Below are 12,034 nucleotides of genomic sequence, written 5' to 3' on the forward strand. Positions count from 1 at the left end.
CGTAAATCCGTCCTTGCACAAAACACGACATGAGAATGGTTTTCTATACTCCACAATTTAATATCCGATAAAATAATTTCTTTTTTATTTTAATTAGGAAACTCCAAGATTGCTTTAACTTATACAAAATCTGAATAACACAAAAAAATAAAAAATCGGAATTAAATGTTGCCCGATTGTTGACTAACTTATACAAAATCTTATTTAAATGCTTAAAATCGTGTCATAATATAATGAATATATATTTGCAAATATATATTTATTATATAATTGCAAATATATATTCTAATTTTGAGTATAAATAACAGCATGTGAGGGTGCAGCAAAACACACACTGAGTGCAACAAAGTTTTAACATGAAAGGCAATAATACACTTTTGTTGCATTTATTCTACACTACTCTCTTCCTGTTTCTTGTAGTGTCAAGTTCATCTTCAACAGGGAATGAAAGTAACGATGACACTAACAGTAAAGAAGTTTATATCGTGTACATGGGAGCTGCAGATTCAACAAAAGCTTCTCTTAAAAATGAGCACGCTCAGATTCTGAATTCAGTGCTAAGAAGGTACGTATAATTACATAATATTATTATTATATGGGCACCAATTAATTAATTTGATGATTGATGTGTTTACATATTTTGTGTGAATGAATTGAAGGAATGAGAATGCCCTAGTACGGAACTACAAGCATGGTTTCTCTGGGTTCGCAGCTCGTCTATCAAAAGAGGAGGCAAACTCAATTGCTCAGAAACCTGGTGTGGTGTCTGTTTTCCCTGACCCCATTCTGAAGCTCCACACTACACGTTCATGGGATTTCCTCAAAAGCCAAACTCGTGTCAATATCGACACCAAACCAAATACGCTGTCCGGTTCTTCTTTTTCTTCATCAGACGTCATTCTTGGCGTCTTAGACACAGGTTGTCCATAATCAAAAAAAAAAAAAAAACATGATATATATGTGTGTGTTTCATTTTTTAAAAATGTTAATAATAATATATACAAAAATGGAATATTTCAGGCATATGGCCAGAGGCGGCGAGTTTTAGCGACAAGGGTTTCGGTCCTGTTCCATCCCGATGGAAAGGCACCTGCATGACATCAAAAGACTTCAATTCCTCTTGTTGTAACAGGTAAACTAAAATGTGAAACCATAATAATAATAATAATAATAATAATAAATATATAAAGGCGAACGTTATTAATTATTAATTATTATTAGAAAAAAGGTGATTTCAGCTTGCTGTTTAAGAAGGTTTGGAATGAATCCTATTTAATTAGGTAGTGGATGGAATAACGGTTAGGTTTGTATTTATAGGAAGATAATTGGCGCGAGGTTTTACCCTAACCCAGAGGAGAAAACGGCAAGGGATTTCAACGGACATGGGACTCACGTTTCGTCGACGGCAGTGGGCGTGCCGGTGAGTGGCGCATCGTTCTATGGTCTGGCGGCGGGGACGGCAAGGGGTGGGTCCCCTGAGTCAAGGTTGGCGGTTTACAAAGTGTGTGGGGCTTTTGGGTCATGTCCTGGGTCGGCCATTCTTGCGGGGTTTGACGATGCCATTCACGACGGAGTGGATATCTTGTCGCTGTCGCTCGGTGGATTCGGTGGAACCAAAACCGATTTGACCACCGACCCGATTGCGATTGGAGCATTCCACTCCGTCCAGCGCGGCATCCTGGTGGTCTGCGCCGCCGGGAACGACGGAGAACCATTCACCGTTCTCAACGACGCACCTTGGATTTTAACCGTTGCAGCTTCCACCATCGACCGTGATCTTCAATCCGACGTGGTCTTGGGTAATAACCAAGTCGTCAAGGTACCTACATATTCTACTTTAAATCGGTGCAGTGCAACTAATGTCATCTTTTCTCATCGTTGATAATTATTAAACTTCAGGGAAGAGCCATAAATTTCTCCCCTCTTTTAAATTCTCCCGATTATCCAATGATATATGCTGAGTCTGCTGCCAGGGCAAATATCTCCAACATAACTGATGCAAGGTACGTACTCTAAAAACCATTTGTCGTTTCGTATTGGACAAACTTCAAATCAAGCAATCAACTAAGCAATAACAAACAAGTGTTTCATCACCAATTATATGTAATACTCATATATAACCTCTTAGCAAATGATTAAATCATTTGTCACATGCAGACAATGCCACCCAGATTCATTAGATCCAAAAAAAGTCATAGGGAAGATTGTGGTTTGTGATGGAAAAAATGACATTTATTATTCAACTGATGAGAAAATTGTCATAGTGAAGGCGTTGGGAGGAATAGGTCTGGTTCATATTACTGATCAATCTGGATCAGTAGCATTTTATTATGTGGACTTCCCAGTAACAGAGGTAAAATCAAAACATGGCGACGCAATCCTCCAGTACATCAACTCAACTAGGTAAGGATATTATATAGCACTTGAAAGAAGCAACATTCTTGATTAATTTTAGAATTTGCTTTGATCACGAGTTATTTTCTTTTAATTCTTTGTGCATATATGTAATATAAAGCCATCCAGTGGGAACAATACTAGCAACAGTTACAATTCCTGATTATAAGCCTGCTCCCCGGGTGGGTTATTTTTCATCAAGAGGGCCTTCATTGATTACAAGCAATGTTCTCAAGGTATGATATGACGATCGATAGAATTATACATATCAATCATCATCCTCAATATGCTCATTGCTCAAACACTAAACAGAACATTCATTCTTTCTTTCTTTCTTTCTTTCTAGCCTGATATTGCAGCCCCGGGAGTTAACATTCTCGCTGCATGGTTTGGAAATGACACATCAGAGGTTCCAAAAGGAAGAAAGCCCTCACTATATCGCATACTCTCAGGAACTTCCATGGCTACTCCACATGTTTCAGGGCTTGCATGCAGTGTCAAAAGAAAAAACCCCACTTGGAGTGCCTCCGCAATCAAATCTGCCATCATGACTTCAGGTCACCCATTTGATAATGTGATCTAAGTAAGTAATGTGATCCAGCAAAATGTACCATACCAACTCATATCATTCTATAAATTAATATGTATGCAGCAATTCAAAATGACAATTTGAAGGGTCCCATAACAACGGATTCAGGGTTGATAGCCACACCTTATGACTATGGAGCAGGGGCAATTACAACATCTGAACCATTGCAACCGGGGCTAGTTTATGAAACCAACAACGTTGACTACTTGAACTATTTGTGTTACAATGGACTTAACATAACCATGATAAAGGTCATCTCCGGAACTGTCCCCGAGAATTTCAATTGTCCCAAGGATTCGAGCTCTGATCTCATCTCCAGCATCAACTACCCTTCCATAGCAGTAAACTTCACTGGCAAAGCAGACGCGGTCGTGAGTAGAACTGTCACAAACGTTGACGAAGAAGATGAAACAGTGTACTTCCCCGTTGTTGAAGCTCCTAGTGAAGTAATTGTCACACTCTTTCCATATAATCTTGAGTTTACGACAAGTATTAAAAAACAAAGCTACAATATTACTTTCAGACCGAAGACCTCCTTGAAGAAAGATTTGTTTGGATCTATCACTTGGAGTAACGACAAATATATGGTTCGAATTCCTTTTGTATTAACTAAATAGTGAAATTAAAAAGTAGCGATGAATAAATGCAAGCTAAGTTCTTCGTGGTGCCTACACTCGAGTCCTGATTATTTATTATTCATATGCCTTCTGTTTTAATTTAATTTATTATACTTTCAGCCTCTCTAATATGTTTTTTTCTTTTGCAAATATATAAGCTGACTTACTATTTACACTCAAAATTAGTTCCAACTTATTCACTAGCCGTTTGCCCTCAGCTTAATTAAAAAAAAGAAATGTGATTTAATTACATTAATTATAGCTGGATCGTAGTAACCTCGGATTTTTACACGGGTTGGTAATTCAACATCAATTTCATGCTTCAAATGCAAACTCCTCAAAAGTAGTTGCAGACTAAAATGATGAATTTTTAACAAAACTTGTACAAAGGTAAGGGGGAACTAGGGAAGTGAGCTCATAAAATAAGGAAACTGTTTCGACTGAGTTTTGAGTAAGGTGTGGCTGAATTTTGGCTTGAGTTGTGGTGAGCTGTAGCAGAGTTTCGACTTTGTTGTGGTAAGCTATGACTTAGTTTTGACGAATTGTGGTGAGTTGTGGTCGAATGGAATCTTGGATCTCCTAATCCGGTGTAGGAGAAGTACCTACAAAAAGGACTCCAACAATCAACTCAATTGGATCCGAGATACTTATGTATCGATGTATGAAATGATTAAAACATACCTTGTTGTGTTTTATTTATGTCAATATATACATATTCGACATTAAGGAGGTTACACTAACTAGATAGTCCTCTAAGCGTTGCGTGATCGTGAAAAGTTAGTGATCATCACTATCGAGTTCATAGGTTGTACGGTACATAAATCCCACTAATCGAGTAACTATCAAGTTCATGGGGGTTGTACGGTACATAAGTCTGTCAGATTCCCATGATGGGTATTGCTAAGTTGAATAAATCGGGCATATACATTACACGAGTTTAAGATGATTTAATTTTCCTTATATATCATTATTTTATACTGGGTGAGTGTTTTCTTTGAAAAACTGAGGTGTGGATCCAACCTCTTGAGAAGTGCTTTTAAAAAAATGAGGTTTGGATCCTATCTCTTGAGAGGTGCTTGAAAAAGCTTATCAAAATAGTTATTGGCATTCAATGTTGTTTTCAACCGAGGGCAATTAAACACACCTTTGATTAGTGGGCAATTGAAGTTAGAAAGAAGCTTATAAAGGATAGTATTATTATACTATTACAACCAAGCAAACAATGTTTACTTCAAAGTTGATACCTTATTGATATAATGTATTATTTACTATGAGTTAAAATGTAATTTGAAAAAAAAATGTAACTGAAAATGTTCGGATGATTTTCATATTTTGTAAAAAAAAAAAATAAGAAAAAAAAGTTATTAGGCTAATTTTTGCAAAGTACATTTTGGTGTGAAAAACCAAAAACAGAAGTAATGCATTTTGTGCCATGGCAGAATGCAGAGTATCTACCCAGGATTCATTATGAACAACTTAATGCTAAGCATCATCAGTTAACCCCCCAAATTAATCTTGAAAGCTACAATTCTATTCTAGATTTCCATAATGCATCAAGAAAGAAAACCAAACATGTTTTCAATCAAATAAATGTATATAACAAAAAATGATTAATACACCTGATAAAAAAATGAGAACTCGGCCATACCGGAAAATGCATAGATATTTATCAGTGAGCAGTTAGATCGAAGCATTAAGGCAGCTGTTTTAGATTTCCCATCTATTCCCAATACAAGACTTGGCTTCAAACAAGAATTATTACCCATGTTAAATTTTAGATACGATTCAGCCTGAAAATGAGCCTCATTTATTGAATTTCCAATCATCCCACTGAGACTCGTTCCCCAACCAAATGAATCTTCAGAAACATCAGATATGGTTACACCCAATTGAAAATATTTGGGATTTAATTTGTCCATCTCGACCCAACCTCCAATCTTTGTAAAATCATCAATTTCAGACTCTGCCATTAGGCAATAGAACCAGCTGACACACGCATCTTTGTTCCCATTGATGGCAATACTTCACGTACTGCCTCAGAAACTTCATCTTCATATTGCTTGGACAAGACTAAAGGAATTGTAAAAGCTCCAAAATTTCCTAGTTCCTTTGACGATAAAGGCATGTGGTGAAGACCCAGAATAGACAGTTTTGTTCCTCTAGAAAATTGATACACAGGTTGCCCAAAGGTGCTACTTCTATTCTCTGTCATATAAGAACTAGGTGGCATTCCCAGACCAGTTCCAAGTTGGGCCAATGAAGCAATAATATTCTGACTTTCTCACAGTTATGCCAATAGCAGTACCATTGTGCAGGTTGAGAAGAGGTGGCCCAAAATAGGGTAAATCTGTCAAAACTTTTCCAACCTAAATGAGCACAACACCATGTCAGCATATCAATGGCCTAATTAGCAAAGGCCAAAGGGTAGAGTGGAAAAGAAAGGGCTCAAAAACATTTTTTCTTTTACTAACAAAATGGATGTATCAACCAGCCAAACAATATAGTCATTGCAGTTTACTAAAATCCGTGCCTCCAAGAAGAGACATAATAATAGCTAAGATGATTTTGAAAGAACTATATCTTAAGTGAGCAATCGAGTTTCATTTATAGTGAAGAAATTTGCAAATCCAGCCAGACAATAGGAAGGCAAAGTAAACTATCCGTAATTCATCTACATAGACACGTGACTTGAACTCAAGATGATGAACCCCATACAAACCACATTCACACATAAGAATACTTTTGTTGCAAAATTTTCAAGGCTAGACTTTGTGTTTCTAACAACTAGCATGTTTTTTTATGTTTCCCAATATTTTTACACAATCGGTTGAAATAGCACACTTGCAAAATTATCATTCTATGGTCTGGTAGTTGTTCCCTAGTAGATGAGACTTCAGGAATAAGGTTTATATTGGAAAATCATTCCTAGATTTTCATCTCTAATTTTAAGAACTAGATAAACCCAACACTTGAATGTGTGTTAGAATAATGACATCATCAGCTGATCCCCTTTTTGTTTTTTTTAAATAAAATAAAAACTCTTGAAATTTCTAATGGTAAAGGTAAACATTTTTAAATTTGAATTCTCACCCAGCATCATAATTTAGCTATGTTAAAGAAAAATATAATTCTTTTTACCACATTTAATTAGCGAATTCTATAACTAATTACGGTAGGTTTTTTAATAACAATTATGTCTTTCTTTGCATTCAACGTGACGATAACATAAGAGTGTTCAAGAATTGATCTTATTAAAGCCAAATAAATCCTTAACTAAAAAACTGAAATTGAAAAATCACAACCACTGGCTATGAGTGCAACTAATTATTATCTAATGTTTACCTTCTCATCTTAAAGAAGTCGAATCTACTCATATATAAAGGTTAAAATTCTGACAATAATAGAACCGTAATTAACAAATAAAACAATATTTGTATCCAACTCTTGCGATTGGACACTTGTCTTTTAAAATTGAAGATAAAGAAAATTTAACATGATAAAACCATGAACATGAATTCAGTTGGAGTTCTCTCAAGAGAAGCTGATTATATATTTGTTGAGGATTTCACCAACAAGAATTTGGTATGTCTTTTGTGTGGGATGGTAGCTGTCCCAAAACACATATTTGGAATCATCTACGCAGGTTGTTGGATCTAACGGATTACACAGAAAAGCCGCCTCTACCGTCCCTGTACCGCAGCATCCTCTGTCAGCAACATCAAATCCTGAAATTCAATTATTAGATTTAGGATTGGAACAAATGTGTGTAAATTAAGAGATTATTTTTTTTGTGAAAGGGAAGGGAGGAATAGATTTGTACCATAATTGATTGGGTTTTGGATGATATTGAGCAAAGAGTCGTAAATACGGATATACACCACCTTCGCTTGAGGCAAGCTTTGGTTTAGGTTGTGCAGCTCTGAAGATAGTTTAGAGTTAAACAATTTTGATGCCATGTTTATTTCTTCGGTGCACACTCTCTCTAGACCTCCAAACAACGTTCGTACGAATGGCAAACATCCTAGTGGAGGTGCACCAAACACTCCTATTCTCCTTGCCCCCAATCCATATAATTCCTATATATAAAATAAAAAATAGTCATCGCACATTGTTTAAATTAAATGGTCAGTTATTTAACCCCATACATATATAATATATGCGATTCTAATTTATGATGGGAGAGAAGGATAGTACAGAGTGAGATTACCTTAACGAAAGAAGAGGCTTCTTGCACCAACATATCAGTATAACCCGAAACATCATAAGTCACTTTCCTAACTCCTGATGCAAAATAAGTATTGGCAATGTCGTTGCTGCTTGACACCACAAGTACTAAACTTTTGGACAAGATGAAGTTGGTTTTTGCTTCTCCAAAATTTCCCTTGAGCTTTCCTATGTATTCTTTGAATTGCTCTAGTTGCTCAGATAATGGTGTGACAGACTGTATTAGCAACAAAGTACGATTAAAATAGTTTATTTTATGAGAGAAGATTGTTAGTTAGCTTCAGCCAAATGATGGGATAATATCAGGATGGAGAGAAGAAAAAAATAAGTTAAAATAAAATATATATTTGAAGATGTCATGATGTAATATAGAAACACATCATGAGAAATAAATAAATAAATAAATAAAAACAAAGAAAAAAATATTTATAAAATAATGCAAGAGAAAGAAAATATAAAAATAAATTAATATACAATTTAATGCTTTCCCACTTTTGAAGCCGAAGAATGACACGAGGACAAATCATGTCAGACTAAAAAACAATTTAGTGGCAGAGAAAATCTGTTTTAAACAAAACATAACACGTTACACGTTTGCTGTCCACGCGTATTTGTCATGAACTATATTTTTATAATAATTTATCAATTTTATTTATTTAATAAATATTTTATATTTTCAAAGAATTCAATATATTATATATGTATTATTTTTTTTGCAAAATACTAATGCAAATACTTTTGTAAGAAAATAGGTTAGTGGTGAAAGAATAATTAGATGAAATAAAATGCATCTATTTACCACTATTTGTGCGGTCAAAGAATCATATCCGGAGCCACCCGAAGCAAAGTTGACTCCCTTGAGGAGATCACCAGGCTGCAAACTAGGACTCTTGTATGGTGTTATATATTCGCTGATTCCCAACTCTTCCGCTGAAGACGACAATCAATTCAGAATTATAATTAATAATTGAAATTTACAAGCAAAATATGGATCAATTCGTTTCTGGGTCAGAAAAGAGAAGAGTTAAACCTACCTAGATAGCTAGGTGATCAATTTTATTAATATCAAATTAAGACCAGTTGAATGAATTCTTGTGCAGAATGTAATGCTTCATATGTTGTTTTAGACATCATAAATTTGATTTTGTAAACATTGAAGTACTGAATTTATTCATCACTTGAAATTTACCTGGGGATACGAATGAATAACTAGCGTGTGTATATCTAATCATATTGAATAGTAAGATTCTAATTAATAATTATGCACTAAATTATGGAGGAAGTTAAGATGATGAGGACGTAATTAACAGTAGCATGAATGGCACGTACGTACGTACCTATGAAGTCAGCAGGGACCTTGCCATTGCTGAATCTTCCTGTTGGTATCCCACCCTGGAAATCCCTCCCATAAGGAGGGAAATTGCACTTAAGCAGTGTTATTAGGTTATTGTTAGTTCCTGTGTCAACGATCGAATCCCCAAACAAAATCAGTGCTGGGATTGTTTCATTTCCTCCTAGCTTAACGATAGCCTCTGCACTGTGACAAAAACTATAACATAAAACACAACACACAAACACCACACTCCACAACTCCATTTTGCGTTTTCTGTTGCTCCTACTCACTCCTAATTCCTTGCAATTATATAGAGGTAGGTACTGCTTTAATTAATTCATCTATTTTATGTTGCTCACATCATTTATTATTGGTTACACAAAAAACCAGGGACTGATCCAGAAACCATCAAGGAAGGTTGAATTTTTTTTTGGTACTTTAATTATTTGAATATCTAATTTATAATAAATAAATATTTAATAAATAATGACTTTTATAAAATTATTTATTAGTTTTATATGCAAAATTAAAATTGATTTTTGTTTCAAATAATACATGAAGAAAATTATTTATACTAATCTTTTGTTTCAAGTTTTAAAGTTGACTTTTTTGTTTTACAAGCACAATAACAATTAAATAAACAATAATTTAATCATTAAAAAGATCAACAAACTCATTAGATAAAATAATAATTATATATCTAAGTTGAATCTTGTTTTTAGTCTTTTAAATTATGCATTTTAGTCTCTGAAATTTTATATAAAAAAAATAGTCTTTAGGCTTACTCTCCAAAATTTGCACATTTTAATTTTAGGTTATGGATTAAAGATTAAAAACATTTTTTTATCAAATTTAGGGACCAAATTACTTGATATAAATATTCAAGAACTAAAAACAAATTTCAATAAAAATATAAGGGATTAAAAATATATTTTATTCCGATTAAATATTATTTAAATGTTGCCCAATTAAATGTTGCCCAATTGTTGACTAACTTATACAAATTCGGAATTAAATGTTGCCCAATTAAATGTTGCCCAATTGTTGACTAACTTATACAAAATCTTATTTAAATGTTTCAAATCGTGTCATAATATAATGAATATATATTTGCAAATATATATTCAATATATAATTGCAAATATATATTCAAATCGGAATTATATATGTTTCTATGTATAAAATTCAATTATTTAATTCATCAAGATTAAAAAAATAATTATTTTAGTATATATCAATAAATTTATTTTAAATTTATAATTTTTTCCAAAATCATATTTGTTATTAATATTTTTATCTTTTTAATTATTTATCAATATATTTTCTTTGTCTTTTAATGAGAAATTATTTTTCATATTAAAAAATTAATACAAGTAATATTATTCATTGGATTTTTTAAAATTTAGATCTTATAAATAAATACAAAGTGAGTATATTATTTTTGGAATTATCATAGATGGCCAAACACGATCACTCAGATATGATGAGTTGCTCATTTATATTTTTGTGGATCCATAAGTCAATGTTAGTGGTGATCAATTGTTCCAACCAAGACCCAACACGACAGGAAGACGAAATATCCTCGGAATTACCTTGCCACGTTCACACGGAAAACTAAATGCAGATCAAACTACGTAAAAAGGAAATTAAAGATTGATAATATACTAATTAAATTACTTGTTTCCTTGCTTAGAAATTATCGATATTTCTCAATCATCAATTAGGTCAGATATTAATTTTTCTTACTATATGTTTTAGGTATCATTTATGGTTGGACTAACTCTGTTTTTAAGATTTATGATTCCTAAAAATTATGGTTTATGAAAATAAAACAAAATTCCCTACCAAACGTGCCCAAGAGGGATACATACGATTTAATGTTTACAATGTATTTTGATTTAAGAAAAAAAAAACATTTTTTCTACGTTATGGCCAATGCAACCAAATTCTATTATGTGTTGTATTTTTTATATTAATATGAAATACTCTTAACTTATAAACATTATATATTTAACTTTTTCAGGAAAAAAAAATTAGAGCACAATTAAGAAATTTAGAGGAATATGAGCCGTTGGAATAGGTAGGTGTACATACATTGTACATTAAACTCTTACTAGGGTCAGTTCAGTAGCCATAAATTTGAATAATATTTTTTTTATAGAAAAACATGATTTATAATAAATAAAAAAATTATGCGTTCACCGAATCACATTTGATCATGTAATATAAATTTATTCGCTTTTAAAATAATTCAAATAATTTTACAGTTATTAAACTCTTTTTTTAACAGTAATTTGAATAATATACATTTTTGTAATATAAAGTTATAGTTTTAATTTCAGTGCGATTTATATTAAAAAAAATCAGTGCGGTTGTAAATAAATAAAAAATCTTATGTCATACATATATACAGGTACGAATCATTGGGAGGTAGATCGAATTAAAAATAATAAAAAATATTATTTTAGAAAATGTTAAGTGCTTCAGTTTAATTTTAAATTTTTTTAATCTTGTAACTAATAAAATGATTCACAACTTCTTTTTTCTTTCTTTGTCAATTTTATATCTCCACATTAATAACATGTTTAATTTAAAAAACAAATTAAATATCTTCTAAAAGTGATAAAAGTATGTAAATTAATTTTCAAAATAATCTAAAGTAAAAAGTAAAAACACACTAAAAGTTGGCTAACCTTTTTCGTTATTTAAAGAAATATCCACAAACGTTTTGCCTTCTTTTTCTTCATAGTACTTCACTTTCCCTTGCTTGTTTATTAGGTCACGTTTGATTTGATTATTTTTTGTTTTTATTTTCAAAGAAAATAGAAAATAATTTTAAAAATGAGTTTGTTTTGATTTTAGAAAACATTTATTTTG

The 12,034-nt window shown here is 32.6% G+C and overlaps 2 protein-coding genes and 1 pseudogene across 2 annotated transcripts; 1 reads left to right on the forward strand and 2 right to left on the reverse strand.

The window, feature by feature from the left end:
• Positions 1 to 318: 318 nt before the first annotated feature.
• On the forward strand, positions 319 to 3,654 carry LOC114414574 (CO(2)-response secreted protease-like). The gene is made up of 9 exons (XM_028378877.1): positions 319 to 565; positions 660 to 919; positions 1,021 to 1,132; positions 1,318 to 1,819; positions 1,900 to 2,003; positions 2,158 to 2,403; positions 2,516 to 2,630; positions 2,741 to 2,951; positions 3,047 to 3,654. Exons 1-9 carry the CDS (start codon positions 357 to 359, stop codon positions 3,598 to 3,600), a joined length of 2,313 nt encoding a protein of 770 aa, XP_028234678.1. The 5' UTR covers positions 319 to 356; the 3' UTR covers positions 3,601 to 3,654.
• Positions 3,655 to 4,179: 525 nt separating this feature from the next.
• Positions 4,180 to 6,391, reverse strand: LOC114414079 (annotated as a pseudogene).
• A 541-nt stretch (positions 6,392 to 6,932) lies between these two features.
• LOC114414575 (GDSL esterase/lipase At3g14820-like) lies at positions 6,933 to 9,420 on the reverse strand. The gene is made up of 5 exons (XM_028378878.1): positions 9,162 to 9,420; positions 8,624 to 8,754; positions 7,808 to 8,041; positions 7,421 to 7,676; positions 6,933 to 7,325 (listed from the first exon to the last, which is right to left on the reverse strand). Exons 1-5 carry the CDS (start codon positions 9,418 to 9,420, stop codon positions 7,132 to 7,134), a joined length of 1,074 nt encoding a protein of 357 aa, XP_028234679.1. The 3' UTR covers positions 6,933 to 7,131.
• Between the last annotated feature and the right edge of the window lie 2,614 nt (positions 9,421 to 12,034).

The sequence above is a fragment of the Glycine soja genome, chromosome 6 (genome assembly GCF_004193775.1).
Source record: "Glycine soja cultivar W05 chromosome 6, ASM419377v2, whole genome shotgun sequence".
In the NCBI taxonomy this organism is placed as follows: Eukaryota; Viridiplantae; Streptophyta; class Magnoliopsida; order Fabales; family Fabaceae; genus Glycine; species Glycine soja.